We start from the raw sequence: 22,646 nt of genomic DNA on the forward strand, positions 1-22,646 counted from the left end.
AGCCCCACCTAACTTCCAGCTGGCCTGTATATTTTGATAAGCTATAACCAATATCGAGCTCAAGTCCTGTTTTTAATGTGCCTTTGTTTTGGTTATTCCTGCTACACCTGGTTCTTTGTTACAGACCAGGACCTCCAATTCCCTATTTACTTAAAAAGGTGCGTGCGTTGCTCTACAGGTAGTTTAATTTTTCATTAACATTTGTTCCTTTTTCTCTATTTTTGCAAGAAGTGTTACCACACTTCTGCTTTATAACTATTTCTTCTCTATATATAACTGTTACTCAACTCATTGGTCTGACTTCCTCTCACTGCTGATAGTTTCATCATCCTGCTATACCCACATAGTACTGGCTGAATTGGTTAGAACGATACTACCTGGATTGTTGAAAGTATAAACACAGTTATACCTACATTCAACACCTGCTTGGTTAGATAAAACAGTATTCACATTTTCAACAATCCAGGTAGTATCATCATTCCAACCATCGGTAACAAGATGTAGACACAATTAATAGTACTGGATTACCGTAGGATGTTGCCATAATTAAATTTATTTATCCAGACTGGTGTAAGATGAAGACCCAATGATACCACCTGCACTGTGGACAGATTGCAGACACTGTGTACAAGATATAGACACAGTTAAATCTACCTGCATTGGTTTAGGAAGATACACAATTACAACCATGTGGTTTAATGTAAGATACATTTATTACGATCCACATTGGTGCAAGCCATAACTATAATGAGCTCAAAGGTCAAGCAATTATCCGCAACTTTATTTTTTATTACACTAAACCAAAAAGAGAGAGAGAAAAAAAAAATCAGAAATAGACAAAAATAAGGAAGCAACATGAGCAACACAGTGGTTCAGCAGGTAAAGCTGCTGCCTCACAGCTCCAGCGACTCAGTGCTGTCGGTGTGGAATTTGCAAGTTCTCCCTGCGACCGAGTGGGTTTTCCCCAGATGCTCCGGTTTCCTCCCACATTCTAAAGAACGTGCAAGCTGCCAGGTTTATTGGCCACTGTAAATTTCCCCTGGTGTCGGAGGGTCCCAGGAGAATCAGGGCGGAGTTGTTAGGCACACCAGAGGGAATGAATTACAGGGAACTAAGTGGGGAAAAGGGATTACTCCGAGAGTTGGCATAGTGGGCTGAATGGCCTCCTTCAAAATTGCAAAGAAATGTGATTGTGGGAATGCTGATTGATATGCCGCATTTTATGCACAGATATGATCCACGTTGAGGAGATCTGATGGCTTCTCTTCAGTGCAGTACACTCAGAAGCCTGGTGGCACTGGAGTGTTCTTTGGGTTAATCTCTTTTAGCCTTAATGCGTGCAGACAGCGGTTAGGTAAAGCTTTGGCACTTGGGCCAAATTAATTCGGTGTGTAGTACAGTACCCAAAGGGACTGATAACCTTTAAATTATCACTTCTAGCATCTGTTGTGCTATTCACAGAATTCCTGCTCTGTTGCCCCTCCAGGGCCCACTGTGTATATTTTGTTGCCATAGTAACCTCTCTTTAAATGGTGTTCCCCTCGATCAGTGTAGCCAGGAGAAGGTTAAACTAACATCTGTCTTGGAGACAGTGCTGCATGAAACCACCCTTCCCATGGGATGGAGGCAGAAAACCGTCTTTTACACCAAAGATGAAAATCTGCACATTAATGGAGATAGAATACCAGAAACCAAACGCGTCTTGTCAAATTTTTATCCTCTTGAATTAAAAAAAAATGACATTTCCCCACTTTCACATACAGGGGTCAGGGCAAGAGCTGTATCATTTATCTGACTAAATTCAATATCGTGGCAGGGATAGTTTAAACACAGCACTTGACAGATAGGAATCTGGATGCACGTTCCAGGGAAAGCATCTGAATGGATAGAAGTTAGGCTAACTTTGTATTGAACCTTGGTCAGATTAGTTCTGGATGTCATATTACAGAGCAACTCAGTTAGGTTTGGACAACAAAGCCTGGAAATTATTTTTCCACTTTTAGGTGCACCAAAGCACAGGTTTTCAGAAGATTGTGTGCTTGCCACATTCTGATACAACCCACATTAAATAATGCTGTCATGTTTAGTGTGTAAACTGTGCCATATCCCTGGTTCAGAAGGTTAAAGCAATCTGGTGTGTTAATAATGTGCAGTTACTAGAACTTGGCAGATTTGGGAACTTTGGAGTCAGCTGTTAAGAGGACGTGTGCAGCACACAAGCAGCACTGCGAGGGGGGAGCATGATCCAAGAATCACTGAAAGCGATTTACAGAGACTGGTGGAACAGATAACCATCAGGAGAGATGTACCATGGGCAAGGAGGCCACAGAAACCCTCCAGAGTGAAAGGTGGGTGCTCCTGGTAGAAGGCTGCACAGGACAGTGATGCTGCAGTCTATGAGCACTTGTACTCTGCAGACACCTGCAATGGGAGTGAATTCATGTGCTCAGTCGGTCCTATCCTCTGGGCTGAAGGACAGTAGATAAGATTTCTTTATTATTCACATGTACATCGAAACACACAGTGAAATGCATCTTTTGTGTAATGTGATCTGGGGGCAGCCTGCAAGTGTCGCCACGCTTCCGGCGCCAACACAGCATGCCCACAACTTCCTAACCTGTACGTCTTTGGAATGTGGGAGGAAACCAGAGCAGCCGGAGGAAACCCACGCAGACATGGGGAGAACGTACAAACTCCTTACAGACAGTGGCCGGAATTGAACCCGGGTCGCTGGAGCTGTAAAGCGTTATACTAACCGCTACACTACTGCGCCATGCTCTTCCCTCCTTAGGTTTAGGTCATTGCTTATTCCTGCTTTGGGGAGATCACCAATTTATAAAAAAGGTATAGCAGAGATCAGGGGGTATGGTCCAGAATGATTCTGAGAGTAGGAAGATGAGTGTGACTGTGACTTTGCCCGAGACCAATTCAGTCACAGGTAGGTGGCTGTATTTGAGATCACAGGAGATCAAAGACCCACCTTGATGATACAGCCTGCAGAGAAACTGTGTCTCAGGGGAGCCCACTGACAAGAAGGGTCCCTGTAAACTCTGGGTGGATAAGGTCTCCAGTGACAAGTCCTTCTACACCACCTCCCTCCTGCTCTCCATGGCTAGGTTTCACTTCCATGCCACCCAGAAAGAGGAGTGCTTGGTGCGGGCAATACCCAGTGGAAGTTTTGATTGCAGAAATGCAGTTGAAGCTACAAGGAAGGCTAAACATTAAGTATACACAGTCTGTAAACCAAGCAGAGCGGCTGCAAAGTGCTGTGGAGCAGCATGGCAGAGAATGCAATTTGGGTGCTGGCCCTTGAGGGAAAGTGCTAGAACAGTCAGCTTCTCTGTCAGAAAGCAAGTGTTTTTTCTCCCTTCTCCCCCCACCCCCCCAATCACTGAAGTTAAAAATCACATGAGGCTAAAAATGGGTCATGTATGACTGTAGTTGTTGACAGGAGCTTTACTCCAGAATCTCTGTCACTAGCAAAAATTGCAATTGAAAATGGGCTTTGAGCTGTTGAGTTTCTCATTGAACTAATAGTGCCAGAAATGGTCACTGCTCTATTCTGGTTTAATCCTAATTTCAGTTGCACAGCACGGTTTGTTTCTTTTAACTTTTTAAGCATAGCAGTCCCAAAGCTTCTACCTTTCCTAAGACTCTCATTGTGTCCTTGAAAAGATTTGATGTGCTTTACCTACTTTAAAGGGATCTATATAATCAAGTTGTTGCTGTTGATCCTCTTCAGTAATTTACAGGCTAAAGGGCCTGTCTGCAGCACCCCCACTTTGTGTTGTTAAGCACAGAGGGCCATGCAGCTGGACTGTATGCAGACACCACCACCCTCTAGTGGCCAACACGCACAAAATCAGAACAAGCCTTTTATTTGATTTCGAATCAGAATATAACTTGCTCAACTAAAAGAGACAGGAAGGGAAACATGAGCCATCTTGCCAGAACAAATTGGCAGGAGAGAGAAGAATTAAACTGGGTCATGTTTGCAACACCAAACAAAGCAGCACGCCAGATTTCAGGAGTACTAGAACATACTTGGATACTGAAAACTGCTTCAAAGTGGGCATATCTTGATGAGACTTTGCAGTGCAGTCGTACAATAGAGACACAAGAGACTGCAGATGCTGTGATCTGGAGCAAAAAAAAAACAAACTGAAGGAGGAACTCAGTAGGTCAGGCAGCATCTGTGGAGGGGAATAGTCAATGTTTCAGGTTGAGACCGTCCATCAGGACTACAGGGTTTTGACCCAAAACCTCCACTATCCCTCTCCCTCCACAGATGCTGCTTAAACCCACTGAGTTCCTCCAGCAGTTTGATGTTTTGCTCCAGATTGCAGCATCTGCAGTCTCGTGTTTCCATACTTGGATAAGTCTGCCTCAAGGAGGGGAGTAGGACACAATTAGTTGTGGTTCATCGTGGTGATTTGGACAATGTATGCCATTCACTGAAAGCACCATGCAGGTTATCAGACCCTGCTACTCAGTAATGGGTTTAAGTAAATCTCCGTTATGTGACGTGCACACTATGTAGTATAGTATTTAGCAGCATACAACATGGAAAGAAGCCCTTCGGCTCACTGAGTCCTCACTGACCGTCACGCACCCAATTATACTAATCCTGTCTTACTCTGCCCACAGTCCCAACAACTCTGCCCAGATCCTACAACTCCCCTACACACCAGGGACAATTTACAGTGGACAATTAACCCTACAACCACGTTTCTGGGACATAGGAAGAAACTGGAGCACCCAGAGGAAACCCATGCAGTCACAGGCAGAACACGTAACTTCCGCACTGGAGGTCAGGATTGAACCTAGGTCGCTGGATGGTGGAGCAACTACGAGCTGCACCAGCGTGCTGCTGTGCGTGCATCTCAGGTGTCCATTTGCATACTGAGAATGTTGCCATAGAAGCAGAGGGTTCTGAAACTTTACAAACTTTTGTTTAAAAGTCGTGAAAGCAGGCAATATTGAATCAAGCATAGAGAAACTGAACATAGGCATTCAACAAAGCGGGCACAATCTTTAATTTCTATCCCCAGTGTTGAAGAGATGACATCATGAGCACTGACTACAGAACATTAAATTGGCCGTGCAAGTTAATAGTTCCCTTGTCTCTGCACTTTCTCCATTTCTATCACACTTGTGGCGATGACACTTTCCACACCTTCCTTTTCCATCAGCATTGTTTCCCTCCACAAGCGGCGGCACACTCAACTAAGACACGAGAGATTCTGCAGACGACGGAATCTGGAGCAACACACGCAAAATGCTGGTGGAACTCAGCAGGTCAGGCAGCATCTATGGAGGAAAATAAACAGTCGTGGTGAAGGGTCTTGACCCGAAACGTCGACTGTTTACTTTGCTCCACGGATGCTGCCTGACCTGCTGAGTTCCTCCAGCATTGTGTGTATTGGCAAACGTTGGTTCCATTTCCCCACACTTCTGCTCTCAACTCTCACCTTCCACGTCTCCAGCAATTTCACATGTGCCCCCGCCTTGTTGCCTCCCATTTAAACACCCTCCACGTTGGTTACTCACTAACCCCTACGGCCTTCTTCCAGTTGGCGGCACCATAACCATTGATGTCATTGCTCTCTGCTGGTCTTCACCCCGTCACAGCCTTCCCTCCCTCTCTCCCTGCAACTTTACACTCATTCCATTCAAACTTTTCTCCACCTGATAACACGTCCTTGACCTGAAACATTAACACTAGTTTTCTCTCCCACAAGTCTTCCCCGGCCTGCTGAAATATTTTGAGCATTTTCTGTTTTAGGACCAGGAGGAGGCCATTTCATAGAGTTTCTTAGTGGCCAATTCCTAATTAAGGAGCAACATCCCAGGTCAGCTTTCTCTCAACTGATCAGATAAAGCTACAGCAATCTACAAAACCCAAAAACATTTAGGCAGCTTATTTTTTTTTTGTTTTTCTCAAATCATAACAGGTAATCCGAACAATCCGGTGGGAGGCAAGATTCGATCTTGTTACTCTGGAGTGTTCACCTCGTGTTTGTAAACAAACAGTTTTCTGAGGCAGATCTGCCCAGTGTCAGTCTACTGAAAGGTAAGGAAAAGGATACAATAGCCAGTTCCAATCACTAGTTTTCATAATTGGACGGCAAGGGTACACTCATAGGAACAGGCGTAGGCTACTTAGCACCCCCACTACTACCAAATCTGCCCTGTTACTACGAGGGAGATAGTAGCTGACCATGACCCAGGTCCACATCTCTCAACACTTCTGGCTAACAAAAAATTGTATCAAGTACATACTTTAAAATTAATTGAACTTAGCAACAATTGTCCTGTGGAAGGAAGTTCCAGATTTTTATCAGTTTATGCATACTGAAGAGCTTCTAACTCCCTTCTTAGAACATGCAACCTAGTGGTAGATTTCCCCAACTAGAAGTAATAGTTTCTGTCAGTTCCTCTTAGTATCTTGAAAACCTTGATCAATTCAATACTTAACCTAAGTCCCAAGAAAAATAGTCCTACATTTTTATAATTGCTCTAGTTAAACTAGGTACCATTCTGGTAAATGTGCAATGCAGTTCCTCAAAGACCAATGAATATCCTTCTCAATGTGTGGGGCCCAGAACTGCTCTCATTACTCACTGTGTGGTCTAACCAGGTTGTTGCAGAACTTCTATCCCCTTGCAGTTTGGTTACATCGGACGGTACTGCTTGTGACGAACTTGGACAGGTAGCATCCTATCCCATCACCAAAAATCATTTATAGAACTATTTTCTATATATAACAATGATTTATCCGCACCAAGTCACCATTTCTGTAATTCTGGCATTTCAATATTTGCATAACACCATCTTTTAGAGATTCAAAATGAATAATCACATCTGCCACTATTTTACTCAATCTATTAATTTCTTGAGACCAGATTTTCAACACAGGTACCTCAGGGTTGTCTTCCTTTCGCCTTAACCACATCGTCCCCTCTACCGTGATTGAGGGAGGCCTCAACTTCATCCCATTTATTTCCTGCACTTCTGCTCTCTCCTCCCAGTTCCCGGCTCTCACCTTCCGCCTGCCAGTCTTCACGTTTTACAGATCACCCTAGCCAACTTGAAACACCTTCAAGATTCCACCACTAGATACACTCTCCCCTCCCAACATTCTGAACAGACTGTTCCCTTTGCAACTCCCTGATCCATTTCTACCAACCGCTCTCCTCAGGGCACCTTCCCACACAACGTTAAAAGATGCAACATTTGCTCCTTTATCTCACTTCTTTTTCTCATTCATCATCACACAGCCCTTCCAAATGAAGCAGTGATTCACTTGCACTTCTTCCACTCTAGTGTACTGCATTCAGTGCTCACAATGTGGTCTCCTCTACACTGGAGAAGCCAAAGACAGATTGGATAACTGCTTTGCAGAATGCCACCATTCAGTCCGCAAAGGTGACCCAGAGCTTCCAGTTAGCTGTCATTTTAATTGTCCACTCCAAGTTATCTTTCTGTGGCTCCTGCACTGTTCCAATGACGCCCAATGCAAGCTTGAAGAACAGCACCTCATCTTCTGTCTGGGCACTGTACAGCCTTTGCGATTCAATGTCGAATTCGATAATTTCAGATAACTTGCTTTTCCTATTTTTTGTTAAAGAACAGGCCAGATCTGCTGCAGTTTTCATCCATAATGTTAAGTTTTTCCACTCTCTCCTGACACTGCCTGTTGCGCTACGTTGTTTTCCAGTTTTGGCAATAACTTTAAGCTACATTTTACACGTCCTTTTCTCTGTTTTCTCTTCAACTGCGCTCACTAATCTATTAGCCAGACAGCTCTGTAAACTGGGAAACCCTATTGGAATGCTCCCTTAGTCACACCCATCTCTCCCTCACCCTCTGCAACTTAAACTTGTTTGCTGTCTAGCTCAGCTCTGATTAAAGGTCTTCAACCTTAAACATTAACCTCATTTCTCTTTCCACAGATGCAGCCTGAATTTCAATTGTTCTAGCATTTTCTGTTATTTATTACTAAATTCTTTAACCTATTGCTTCCATGTACAATCTTCATTCCCTACTTCACGGTCCTGGAAAATCTGGAAAGATGGTTTTCCATCCTATCATCCAGATGATTTATAACATCGTGAATAGTTACTGGCCGAACACAGATCCTTGGGAGTTATCACTAAACTCATCCTAAAGATTTGAGGACCTGTCCATTGTCCCTCCTGCCCATCTCCTGCAATAGTTTGCTAGCCAGTTCAATAATTTGCCTTCAATTCTGTAAACTACAGTTCTACCTTCCAACAGCACAAGTTTAATGGTCGATAAATTTCCGGACTATCCCATCACCTTTCTTGCACAGCAGAGAAACATATAGGATCTTTTGATTTACAAGAATCCTTCCTTAATCAAGAGAACTTTGGAAGATTGGTTAGGGCATTCAAAATGTTCTCGCCTACTTCCCCAAAATCCTGGGGATGGACACCACCTGGCCCTGGGGATTTGTGCTTTTTCAATTCCTCTATTTTCCCTCAGTGCCATTGTTTTGAAGAGAGGCAATCCCTGATTTAGTATTAGTTTTCTTCAGATATTTCGGATTTTCCTCCACTGTAAACAATGACGTAAATTAATCATTTAACATAGTGCTATTTTCTTAATTTCAGTAGCCACTTGTATCCCGAACACAAGACTTGGACATTGCCCACAAAGATGACCTGCATCACTGAACTCGAGAAAATTCCACACTGTATTCCAATCTGATTCCCTGCAGGAATCTCTGCTGTGCGGCTGCAGATTGGGCAGTGAAATGGATGATGGTTGCTGGTCATTATGGGGAAAATTTAGAATTTGTAGCATGGGAAAACCAGAGTAACAATTATCCTCATCGTCTCAAAGCAGGATTAGCCAACTGTGGCATCAAGTTTTAACATGGGGAGATTAATATGTGGAAGGCTAAAATGAAGACCCTTAGTGGGTAGCTAAACTGGTCTGCAATTGCTGTTAATTACTGTGATAGTTTTCTTCTTTTAATCGGCAGTTTATTGGATGCAATTAATCCTGTTGCTGTCAGGAAGCATGACCACACACAAAGCATGGCAGAGCTAGGAGAGCTGCTACCTCATAGCTCCAGTCACCTGGTTCAATCCCAATCTGTAGTACCGATGAGGATGAAGTCTGCACATTCTCTCTGTAATTGCATGGGTTTCCTCTCACACCCCACAGGGTTGGTAGGTTAATTGGCCGCTGTAAATTGCTCGGTGTATAGATCAAAGGTGGAATTTGAGGGAGTTGATGGGAATGCAAGAATAAAAGGACATTAGTACAGATGGGTGCGCGATGGTTTGGGTGGACGAGGCGTTTCCGTGGTGCTCTCCATGATTCTATGACTATGAGTAGTAGGAATCTGGAACGCTCTCCCCCGTGAAGTTGTTGAGACAATAGTTAACTGAACATTTCAAAAGTGTGATTAATAAACTTTTTTTGTGAAAAGACTTGTAACCAAGATGGCTAAATAGGGTCAAGTACAGATCAGCCACAATCTAACTGATCTGATGAATTAAATAGCCTCCTGTTCTTGTGGATGATGTAGGCAGTCTCAGAGGAACTGCTGCACCCCACTAGCAGTACAAGATGACCAAGTGTCTTTGCTAACCAGCAATGTGAAAAGCAGGCCTGGTAATTCTAATTTGGGTAACCACATGTTGTGACCAAATGCTGGCCTTGCTCACAAAACAACTGCCAGTATAGTTTTAAGCAAACCATATTACCTTCCAACATCAAACCACACCCATTGCATAATAAGAGAGGAGGGATTTATTGGGGCCAAGCCAAATCCTCAATGCTGAACTATTTATCTTTGTGTTAACAACTGTTGCAGTTACACTGGGTGATGCGGAGCCCAAGGAAAGCATTTGCGCAGATGAGCAATGAAACAACACACCAAGGTGAATAAATTATGTCAGTAATACAGCCAGAACTGACAGGAATTACATCAGAGGCAGCACTGCAACTGGGATTGTGGAAATGGCAGACAAAAATGCTCTCATAGCCCCTCAATAAGATGTCTCGTTACAGTCCGGTTCACCAGTGTTCTGAGGGGGAAGGACACACAGTGACATCTAGAGGTCATTACAACACCATGCACCCACCTGTATCCCTGACGTGGTAAAATAGGGAATTTCAAACTTCACACTGATGGGGGGCTTCCCCTCCTTGTCTTCAGCTTCCACACTAGGAAGCCCAAAGTGTGCTCTCATCAGATACTCCTTCCCACCCTACAGGCACAGAGGAAAGTCATGTCAGACAGTGCTCATTATTTTTTGTTTATAGAACATGGGCTTTGACTGCATTTATCGCCCATCCCCAATTGCCCCCGAGGTGGTGGTGATTGCGAGCTGCTATCCTGAATTGCTGCAGTTCGGCGGTTCCACGGAGAAGGGAGTTCCAGCGTGAAACCCAGCAGTGATGAAGTAATGATCATTTATTCCAAATCATGATGGTGTGCGACTTAGAAAGGAACTTACAAGGGGTGTTACTGCCATGTGTAAAATGATTAACCACACTGAACATTCACACCCTCCACCACTGATGCACAGCCTTGGCAAGTTGCTGCAGTGCACTCTGTAGTTGATGCACATGGCAGCCAGACTGCACTGGTGGCAGCGGGAGTGTATTTTTCAGAATGTGCAGCAGGTCCAATCTTGTGAACTGCTTTGGGGCTGGCCGGTAGCAAGGCCTTAAGTATTATTGAAGTAGCACACATCCAGGCAAGAGGGATTTCATCACACTCCTGACAGGCCTTGTACACAGCAGAAAGACACTGGAGCATAAGGCAGGTCCCTTGGTGCAAGACATCCAAACTTAAGCCTGCTCTTATAACCACAATACTTTTGTGACTAATCTGCATTGAACCTGCACCCCCACCCCACCCTCATCCTTACCAGTCACAGGCTTTTGTTTTTAATCTCTATTCATTTTCAGGGTCTGGGTGCTGTTGGCATGGTGCTGATTGCCCATCTCTAACTGCCCTTGAGAAAGTGGTGGTGAGCCGCTTTTTAAACCACCACAGTCCTGGGGAAGATATTCCCGTAGTGCCACTGGGGACGGTGTTCCAGGACTTAGATCCAGTATTGGTGAAGGAATGGCAATACGTTTCCAAGTCAGGATGGCGGGTAACTTGGAGGGGAACCTGCAGGTGGTGGTGTCCCTTTGCATCTGTTGCTCTTGTCCTTCTTGGTGGTAGAGGTCATGGGTTTGGGAGTAGCCCGAGCAAGTGGCCGCAGTGCAGCTTGTAGATGGTACCCACCGTTGACACTGCAGCAGTGGCAGCGGGAATGAATGTTTAGGGTAGTGGATGGGATGCCAATCGTGCGATGTATTTTGTCCTGGAATGGTGTTGAACTTCTTGAGGGTTGTTGGAGCCGCAGTCATTCTGGGAAATCGAGAGTATTGCATCACATTCCTGACTTGTGCCGTGGATGGAAAGGCCTGGGGGAGTCAGATTCGTCACTCGCCACAATATACCCGATCTCTGATCTGCTCTTTTGCCACGGTATATATGTGACTTGTCCAGTTAACTTTCTTATTGAAAGCTGACCCCCAGGATATTGATGGGGAGTAACTTGGGCATCAGTAGTGCCACAGAACGTCAAGGGTAGATAGTTTGATTTACTGTTGTTGGAGATGGTTATTGCCCGGCACTTTTGTGGCACCAACACCTTATCAGACCATGCCTGAAGTGTTGTCTAGGTCAATACACATGCAAGCATGGGCTGCTTTATTTGCTAAGGGAGCGTGAATAAAATTGAACATTGCAGAGTTATCAGCAAACATTTTCAGCTGAGCTTACAAAGGAAGGAAGATCATTGATGAAGCAACTGAACATGGCTTTAAAACAATCGCTATACACAAGAATCAGTCTTTATGGAATTTGTTAATACACTCAAAGAAAACACAAACAAAGATCCTTACCGGAAATGACTTGATCGACCACACTATTTCGCTGCTTTCTGGCACCCACTTCACATTTCCCACCGTGGTCTTAAACTTGGGTGAATCTGCATCGTTTGGGACTGGAATGTGAATCTCAACATTATTGGCTGTCGATCTACGTTTGAACTGACTTTTGGCCTGAGGAAAGAGATGAAACACATTAGGTGCTGTCGAGTTAACCAATGGTAGCATTGATGTTGGATTAACTGTCAGGTTATGTCTGTTCAAGATTTGCAGGCAGATATTTTTAAAAACAAACAATCTGATTATTGACACATTTTGGTCAAAGATAATGCGGAACCATACATGTCAATAAAACTTATACAGTTTGCATGTGTTCAATTCTGTATATTACTGCCACCCAAATTAAAGTGTGATGTCATTGGCATACAGAACAAAAGAGCTGGTCACTGTCTTCAGGAAAGGGGGCGGTGTACATGCACCTGTCGACATCAACGGTGCTGAGGTCGAGAGGGTTGAGAGCTTCAAGTTCCTGGGAGTGAACATCACCAACAGCCTGTCCTGGTCAAATCACGTAGATGCCACGGCCAAGAAAGCTCACCAGCACCTCTACTTCCTCGGGAGGCTAAAGAAATTTGGTTTGTCCCCTTTGACTCTCACCAACTTTTATCGATGCACCACAGAAAGCATCCTATTTGGATGGATCACGGCTTCCACAAATCAGGACCGCAAGAAACTGCAGGGAGTTGTGGACACAGCTCAGCGCATCATGGACACCAGCCTCCCCTCCTTGGGCTCTGTCTTTACCTCTCATTGTCTTGGTGAAGCAGCCAGCATAATCAAAGACCCCACCCACCCGGTTCATTCTCTCTTTTCTCCTCTCCCATCAGGCAGAAGATACAGGAGCCTGAGGGCACGTACCACCAGACTTAAGGACAGTTTCTACCACACTGTGATAAGACTATTGAACAGTTCCCTTATATGATGAGATAGACTCTGACCTCACGATCTACCTTGTTGTGACCTTGCACCTTATTGCACTGCACTTTCTCTGTAGCTGCGACACTTTACTCTGTACTGTTATCGTTTTTACCTGTACTACCTCAATGCACTCTGTACTAACCCAATGTAACTGCACTGTGTAACGAATTGACCTGTACGATTGGTATGCAAGACAAGTTTTTCACTGTACCTCGGTACAAGTGACAATAATAAACCAATACCAATAATTTATAACAAAACCCTGTAAAATTGGATTACTCATGGATTCTAAATATCTTAAACAAAAACAGAAAATGCTGGAAAAACTCAGGCATTTTCCAACGTCTGCAGTGCTGTTGATTTTCATTTAACAACTCAACATCTTAAAAACTGCACGGAGGCCTATAAAAATCCCATGCAGTTTCAAGCATTTGTCCTTTCTGCCAACCCAGCTGATGTTGAAGCACGCAATTCCAGATTATGGGAGGAAGATTTCACAGTTCTACAACACAAGTAATCACACACGGGTTGGCGCTACAGTGAAAAAGAGTGACGCAATGGGTTTCTATTTAGCAACAGGAACCTGAAAGCAGCCGACAGCCTTGTGATGTGAATCATACAGATTTGTGTGTCCATAAGGAAGCAGCCATTCAGCTCATCATGCATGCACTGGCTTTCTGAAACAGCACTCAAATTAATGCTTTCTCTAGAGCCCTATAGTTTTTTTCTTTGTAAACATCCAGTTCCGTTTAAAGGTACTGCGGACTCTGCTTTTATTATTTTTTCTGGGAATGCTTTCCAGCTCAAAATATTCTCACGAACCTGGTGACTGCTAATGCTTTCACCAAGTGCACAGGCATCATTAGTCTCAGTGCAACATGCCTGGGCTGAATGAGATGACTGCTGACTTGGAATGACTACAGTACATGCTACACAATCCTATGTGAACTACTGTCTGACATACTATGCCCTGAATCTCTGAGGATCACTGCACACCACATTTTATACATACACACAATTTGCATGCACAATACAAGGCAAGGTTTTATTTTGCTACAGAGAACGGCTCAGATTCAGATAGAAAGTTGGGTCTCATTACTCATATTAGCATTCTTACAACACATTCTCCACAGTACTGCTTGTTATCTGAAAATACACAGTACAAAAATCCAATAGGCACACAAGGAGATGTATAGTTTCTATACAATGGTCCTGATAATACTTTGCAAGTTATTGTCAGTGCTAAGAATGGAACACTGATGGGACACGATTTTGAGTAGAGGTGACATCACACCTTTTGCGAAAATCATGTATCCAATAATTGTGTGGGTCTGAATAGATCAACAGAGGCTGATACATCCAGAGCTAAAAACAGACTGCTGGAGGAATTCAGCGAGTCGAGGGGTGAGTGGTGAAACAATTGTTGATGTTTCAGGTTAAGATCCTGCTTCGGGACTGAGAGTAGAGATGGGAGATAGCCAGTTTAAAAAGAAGACGGGGAGAGTTGAGACAGAGGCCAGTAGGTAATAGGTGAACCAAGAAAGGGTGAAGGGAGACGGACAGATGGAGGGGTGCAGTTGGGAGACGGAGGCAGATGGGTTATAGGTGGACACAACTACTGGAGGATAAGAGGGAACACAAAGGCTACCACTGCTGGAACCAGTCTGACCCAACGTTCATTTATCCTGTGCTTCCTTGACCCACATTATTCACACCACAGGTTAAACGAAGCATTGTAAATCATAGATGTACAGTTTTACTTCAAGTGGGAACTAACCCAACCCGCTGATTGATAAAATTCATCAGATCTTCCAATACAATCTTTAACCTTCAATCCTCAATTATGATTTCATTATGAAGTACAAAAGAGAAGTTAATAGAGATATGATTGAGAGTTTCCTTCAATTGGATTTCTCGAGCTTGTTTCTTATCTGGGCCCATACTTCTAAAACTTCAACAGGTAATGGGTGCTTTCGAACATAATGAGTTCATTCCATTTGGGGTTTTGTTCCCAAATGATTTATACTTGAGAAAAGAATAACTCACCTTAATCATGTACTCAATCCGACTGTGGGAATGCTTCTCGATCACAGACTCAATCCAAATTAGAGGTTTGACCTGATCATAAAGATGCAAGATCATTAGTACTATTTGTGACTTTAATTTGGGAATGAAACTTTAAAAAGGTAACTGTTCTTTGCAGGTTTAATCCACGTTCAATCCAAATAAAATATTCATCCGCTAATACAAGAGTGAAATTAAATGCTATGCATTGCAGACACACTCTCTCCTAACTCTGCAGTACATCATTTCAAAGCTGCAGTGACTTTAAAGAATTCAATAAAGTTAGTGTATGCAAGTACTTGGGTACATGTCAGGCATTATTTAGTTCACTGGAATAAGCTTGCTTTGCCATGGGGATTCAAGCAGAAGTGGATATGCAGCAGGGTGTCAACACTTTCTTGAGAACCCTGCATTTCACATCTTTTCCATGTTAATTGACCTGAAGAGGAGTTTGAAGAAATAAATAAGCCAAATGCAAGTCAATAAATACAGAAGGATACATGAAAAACTAATGCACGATAACCAAAGAAGTAATTTCTTTTCTGTACCCCATGACAGTAACTGTTCAACTCAATCCCTCAGCAGATAGGATACCAAATTCCTTGGATTATGAACATTAATAGAAAGAATTTACATACTGCAAGCTAGTGAAAAAAATGTAAAAGCCCGTAGGATCCGGAGGGAAGTGACAAATTGGATCCAAACCTGGGTCAGCTGCAGGGGGATGCACGGAGGGTATTTCCTCTGGCTAGGAGCCTAGGACAGGGTGGGGGGGGGTAGTCTCAAAATAATGGGGAGGCCATTTAAGACTGAACTGAGGAAAGAAATTTCTTCAGTCAAGGCTCAGTTATTGTGTTCATATCAACTTTTTTTAAAAGAATTAAAGGAATCAAGGGATATGGGGATAGGGCACGCAATTGGCATTTGAGGACTAGACGGGTGTTTAACGGTCAGCACAAACACCGAAGGCAAAAGGGCCCATTTCTGTGCTCTGTCAGCCATGCTACTGTTGAATGGCAGAGCAGACTCTCAGATGTCAAAGCAAGACTCTTACCTATGTTCTACTTGTGAATGGATTTAAGCCCTATGCACCCAAGAAAATAGAAGTCAACTGTCTGGCTCCCGACATTTGCCCCGTTCATTCGATATGATCATGGCTGATCTGTCCCAGTCCTCTACTCCTCCTACATGGCAGTTCCACATAACCCTCAATTCCACAATCTTTAAAAAATTATCTACCTCCAGTGACCTAGTCTGCACAACCCTCTGGGGTGGAGAATTCCAGAGGTTCACCACCACCTGCAAGAAATTCTTTGTTTTAAATAAGCACTAATGACTATATAGTAGCTGTAGTACTGGGAAGAGTCTTGGAAACCACCACTTATTGATGCCCATTTACTTACTTAGGAACTGGATTTACTATCGAGGTTATGGAACAAGTTGCATTTGGTGTTCTGATGAGATAAAATGGGACTCACCAGTGCCTCGACTTCGTCAGGAGGCTAAAGACATTTGGCATGTCCCCTTTCACTCTCACCAATTTCTATCAATGCACCATAGAAAGCATCCTATCTGGATGCATCACGGCTTGGTATGGCAACTGCTCTGCCTGAGACAGCAAGAAACTAGAGAGTTGTGGAAGCAGCTCCGCACATCACAGAAACCAGTCTCTCCTCCACTGACTCTGTCTATACTTCTTGCTGCCTCTGTAAAGCAGCCAGCATAATCAAAGATCCCACCCACCCCGGACATTCTCTCTTCTCCCCTCTCCCATCGGGCAGGAGATACAAAAGCCTGAAGGCACGTACCACCAGGCTCAAAGGCAGCTTCTATCCCGCTGTTATAAGACTATTGAACAGTTCCCTGGTACAATAAGACGGACTCTTGACCTCACAATCTACCTCGTTATGACCTTGCACCTTATTGTCTACCTGCACTTTCTCTGTAACTGTGACACTTTATTCTGCACTCTGTTATTGTTTTACCCTGTACTACCTCGATGTACTGTGTAATGAATTGATCTGTACGAATGGTATGCAAGCTTTTCACTGTACCTCTGTACATGTAACAATGATAAACCAATTTACTTTTTGTGGTTGAACATTTTGTTCCATGCAAACCTCTATGGCTTTTAAAATCTAAACAAGTAATTAAGAAAATGTGCAGCAGAACAAGCACAAGTCCAGATTCTCACAATTATAGCCGATCCAATTCGACTGCTTTTCTTTCATCTCCTGCCATGATGCCAATTTAGTCATCTTGCACAACAGATACCCTCCCCTCCGTAACCCCAACCCAGCCAACCAATAGTCGTACTCATTCTTACAATTCCAAATTATCCAGTTAAACCAACAGCTTCCTTCTCCCCTTCATGTTTTCAATCCTGACTCTCTAAATGACTTCTCTAAACAAAAAATCTGATCAAATGTAATAAAAGTGCAAAGTAATTTCTTGGGAGAAATGGATTTTGATACACAGACCCTCAGTACTGGTTTTGGAAAATGATGTATACTGGGGTCTCCATTTCATCAACCCAAGTAGTTAACAGTTGGCCACAAGAGGAGGCAGTGCCACTGTGTGAGTTTTCATCACAAGGTGGGTTTGTTCTTAAGAAACACTGAAGAATGGACTTTAATAGCCCTCTAATAATTAATTGTGAATTCAAAACATTCCTGCAAACTGTTGGAAAGGATACCAGATACTTCGTCAGGCCTGCTCACCCAAACACTGCACATGGCTCAGTACTTACATGTGTATTTAAACGGTAAGACATCAACTCAAACTCTCCATCGGGTGGAATGAAGGATATGGTTCTGTCGTTTTCGAATCGCGATAGCCGTACACATTGGTGAAATTTCACATCTTCTAACTCTACAGATTTGCTTTTCCCTCCTGCCTCAGGAAAGAAAGGGAACCCTTGTAAATAGCTCTACATGCCAGCCCTTAGAATCTTGTCAATGTCTGTCAATTACTCCCTGTAAACAGAAATACTTTAAGAATAAGAACCGATCTGTAATTTTCTTACTCTAAACAAAAGAAGAATGATACTTTATTCCATGCCAGAAGTAAATGTTTTTCCAAGCTCCGCTTAGTTACAGATTTGCAATATATCAATAAGCCAAGATCAAGTGCACCTTGGTACCAAGTTTTATTTTAACAATAGTTAACCAGCAATAGTTGTCTACACTCTTCAGTGAGATTACCATTTTGGCACTCCTTAAATAGCAGATATGTCCATCAGTTTCCAATCTTCTGGAATCCTTCATGAATTTAATAAAATAATGATTGCATTCTCAGTCACTAGCTCATTATGAGCAGGATGCAAGCTTTTTACAAGTTCTTAAAAATTGTAAAATATGTAATCATTTCATAATGCATTGAATCCATTATTATTTGGATGGTTTACTGCTTCTCGGTCATCCCTGGAAAATGGCTTCCTCTAATAATCTTCCCCATTTGCTGGACAACTATTGAGCAACTACTGCTTTTTCCACAGGCTTCTGCTTCCAATTATCATTTTACAGTGGACCAATAATCTGAGCCAGACTTTGAATTCCAAACATTATTTTTCAGTCCTCCTTTTGGGTTGGGTCATTTTGGCCAAGATGCCAAAATGACCATTGGTACACAGGGGGTCTTTATGGCTGGCCGCTGCATGTGATAGCACAATGTCGATTTTGTCCTTTCTTGGGATGGGAAATGGTCTCCTACCAGTCCTCCAACCCAATAAAGGACACAGCTGAGAAATGGCCCTACAGTTGCCATGACAATTGCCCAGAAGGCAGGGATTTGAAAAAACAAAATATTATACAAAAGTTACACCCAGCTATCATATGGCAATCGTATGGGTTGGCACCTTCATAAAATTCATTCCCAATTCTCCCCCCCACCACATTTCTGGAGTCCTGGATTGAGTCAGAAACCCCAGTTCTTCCTCGGGTCTCACTCAGCCAGAGGCTTCCTGCCATTCATCAGTGTAGCTACACTGAAAATTCTCAACAGCAGCATGGCAGGGCTGTCTACTGATACAGAGCCCAGAAGGTTCATCCTCATTGGTCAAAAGTTGTTGTGGCGGGGTGGGCTCCATCAATCAGTAATGAACTCTGCCAATCCACCCAACTATCAAACTGAAGCAAAGATCCGTACTGGTTGTTACAGCAGGAATGCCCTGAATGTAGGCCAATGATGACTGTACCTCAAACATGCATTATTTTGATTGAAGTACTTTTGAATGGTCTGAGGATGTTAACAGTGTTACAAAGTCAACTTAACACCAACCTAACCTTTTCCTGACTGGAGAAACAGAAGCAATATGGATTACAAATTAATTTTATTTGTCAATGAAAATAGTTCCTTGCTCACCAATTTTCTCTGCCCATTGCTTCTGAAAGTGGTGACAAGCTTGGCTTATCAGTCCATAAAGACCAAACATCTACCAAATTTGTTCTTGAACTATTAGCTTGAACACTGAATGCCACTAGATTATTTCTGTGTTGTCTTAAGGTACTCAAAGTGCTTAACACAAAATCGGCGCAAAGACAAGATAAAAACAGAAAATGATGGAAATACTCAGCAGGTCAGGCTGCATCTGTGGGAAGAAAAATGGGGCAAATATTTCAGATCAGAAACCCTTCATCAAAACTGAGACAAAAGAAGCTTAAAGTTTCCGGGTGGGTGGGAGAGCGTACACCTCTGATAGGGTAAAACCACTGACCATTGGGACTTAGCTGTAAAGAAGGTTATCTGGTCAGTGTGTTACTGGGAGCAGACGGCGGCTAAGAACATAGATAAAAGAACCTAGACAAAAGAATGTGGGAGTAGTAAAATGCAGAGCAGGTGGACAAGCCCAGCAGGTCAGGCTCGGCATGTCCTCCACTCCCAGAGAGAAAAGGAGAATGAAAGAAAAGCTGAGCTAATATTACATATGGATGACTAATGTAAATCTGGTCTGACCTCCTGAGTATTTCCAGCATAAGCAGTTTTATGTTTGATTTTCATTAACACAATGACATACGTTTCACCTTTCTCATGGAATAAGTAAAACAGATAACACCAGACCCAGCCATTTCTTTCAGACAAGTGTCATGCAAAGAAAAAACTAGTTACCAAGAGTAATGTTTTCATTAGAGATTTGGCTTCAGGCAAACATACAGCACACAACTGCTTTAATGCAGTGAAATTACATGACAGAAATTTTCCTAAAGGTCTGGCACAGCCAAGTCAGCTCCTGACTACAGGAAACACAAGAAAAGCTGGCACAAACAAGGTTGCTGGTGGTTTATGTGCAGCAGATCATTGCTGACCAATATATCATCTGGAAATTAATTGGTTTTATAAAAATAACATTTGGATTTTTAAAGTACCTTCTGGTTAATCTTGTAAAATGTGTTTATGCTCTCACTGCACTAGCAGCACTGAAGACCAAGACTAGAAAGTTTGCTAATCCCACCCAGTTTAGCATGTTTATTTGGCTACATTTCTATGTGTATGCTGCCTCAAGAACAGGGAAGCTCTCCACTGTATCCTGGCCAATGTTTACCCCTAACAACATTACAAACATATTATCTGGTCATTGTTCAGAAATTGGAAGTGACAGTTTGGGTGTGTAATTGGCCAAGGAACGAGAGACAGACAGCAGCAGTCAACAGATGTTTCAGTGACTGGAGAAATGAGTGCTGCAGTGGGAGTTAGGACCACTGCTATTTTTGTTGTATGTAAGTGATATGGACATGTAAAAGGACCACAATTTCAAAGCTTATGAACAATACATAACGTGACCATGAAGTAATTAAGAAAGCAGATGGTTCCAAGTAAGAGACAGATTGTGAAATGGGCCGATATAATTTATCGGAGGTAATTGGAGACGGATGCACTTTAAGAAAACCACAATAGAAAAGCAGTAAAATCTAAAGAGTAACAATTTGAGATAAATACAGGCAGAGGACTTGGGAGTGATACTGTCACACTCTGAGAGGCCATTAAATGTACTGCATGCTTGGCTTTGTAAATATGGCACTGAATACATTCTAAACCTCTACAAACCTGGTTAGCTGTCAGAAAGTTAATATCCTTTATCAAAACCCACAAAGACATGAATCCCCAGGAATCCTGAACTTAATCATCTGGAGAGATTGGAGAGTTGGGATTGTTTATTTTTACAGCACAGAAAGAGAAGGGAAGACTCAGAGACATTAAAAACTACAAGGAATTGATCAGAGATGGCAGGAAAATTTTCTGACGCCTAGAAGGATGGTGGAATCAGATTCCATTGGAACCTTCAAAAAGCAACTGGACATTTATTTAAAGAGGACTTGTTTGCAGCAACAGGGAAAGGATGGGGCATGGAACTAGATTGAACAGCACTTTCAAAGAGCCCACTCATGAATAGCAAGCCAAATAGTCCCCTTTGCTGCCGTAATATAGATGGGACCTTGCTCTGTGTAGATCAGCTGTTACATTTTCTATATTACAACACATAACTGCACTTTAAACAGCTGTAAAGAACTCCAAATATAATGCAATTGTGGATGGCATACTGAATGCAAATCACCTTCATTTCACCAAAAGGAATGGGGAGTTTCACAGCCACATCTCTAGGTCGAACAGAATCGTAAGCTAGGTCTAAAATACCTGGCGTATTTTAGTGATAACCGATTATCACTAAAGCTGGAACACTGTCAGGAGAGAACCCATTTCTGCCTCAGTCTCAGCTGCCTGCTAATTTCCCATCCTCTCTCCACCCCACCCACCTTCATTCGCATCCTTCTCGGCTTAAATTCATGCATCTCACTGCATTCAGTTTTATTCCCCAGACATTATGGGGGCCCCCTCTATCCTTTTTATTTTCTCCTCCTTTACTTCCTGTTCAATGCCCTATCCCACAACAAGAGCACTATCTAGTTATGGCCAATTCCTCTGCTAACCCAACAACCCCACCACCAACTTCTCTTCCTACACTAAAAGATGGGCTGGTTGTCCAACCTGACATCAAGAAGAAGTGTATCAGAGAGTTTCAGTTCACTTTAACCTTCCAGATGAGTGAGAAACAAGATACTTTTGAACAAAAAGAGGGTGGTCAAAATAGGCTTTTAAACCTTTGTTTGCCATTCAGTGAAATGATGGCTTATTTCTGACCAAGCTTCATACACCCACATTTGCTCTACATCTCCAATTAATAATTGACCATTGTCACCTGTTTGTGCTAGGAGTTCCAAACACCCACTGCCCTTTGGAGCAGTTAACATGTAAAAGGCCTGGCTCTGATACTTAGACCATCTTTTGGAAAGTCTACAAGGCACAGCCTCAGCTAATTAGCTTTATAGGATCATCCAACCTTTTCCTGCTTCTGTTGCTTATGTCTTAAGATTCCACAACCAGATTTTTCATTTTCTAAACCGAAATCTCTCTGTTCAACTTATCAATTCTCCGTCTGATCTTGAGAGTTTGATAAAGTTACTGTGACAATCTAAATTCCCAGGAATTCAACTCTGATTTATGCAAGTTCTCCATGCAATTTAACAAAATGTAGGCATCACTCTGGTAAACACACTGCCATTTCCAAGGCCAAAAATCCATTCATTATAAGGTGTAATGCTCAAAACTGTGTATAATATGCCAAATGTTCTCCAGCCAGGACTTTGTACAGTTGTAACACAGTTCACCTTGTATTTCAATTC

At 42.8% G+C, this 22,646-nt stretch overlaps 1 protein-coding gene across 1 annotated transcript in view; it reads right to left on the bottom strand.

Annotated features, from left to right (window-relative positions):
* Positions 1-22,646, bottom strand: part of LOC127582606 (AP-1 complex subunit mu-1) — a 94,079-nt gene that overhangs the window by 42,032 nt on the left and 29,401 nt on the right. Inside the window, exons 7-10 of the mRNA XM_052038044.1 lie at positions 17,720-17,862; positions 14,953-15,024; positions 11,944-12,102; positions 10,122-10,247 (exon numbers count right to left, since the gene is read on the bottom strand). Of these exons, the coding sequence (XP_051894004.1) occupies positions 10,122-10,247; positions 11,944-12,102; positions 14,953-15,024; positions 17,720-17,862 (500 nt within the window). The remainder of the gene's footprint in view (positions 1-10,121; positions 10,248-11,943; positions 12,103-14,952; positions 15,025-17,719; positions 17,863-22,646) is intronic.

Source organism: Pristis pectinata, chromosome 24 (assembly GCF_009764475.1).
Source record: "Pristis pectinata isolate sPriPec2 chromosome 24, sPriPec2.1.pri, whole genome shotgun sequence".
NCBI lineage: Eukaryota > Metazoa > Chordata > Chondrichthyes > Rhinopristiformes > Pristidae > Pristis > Pristis pectinata.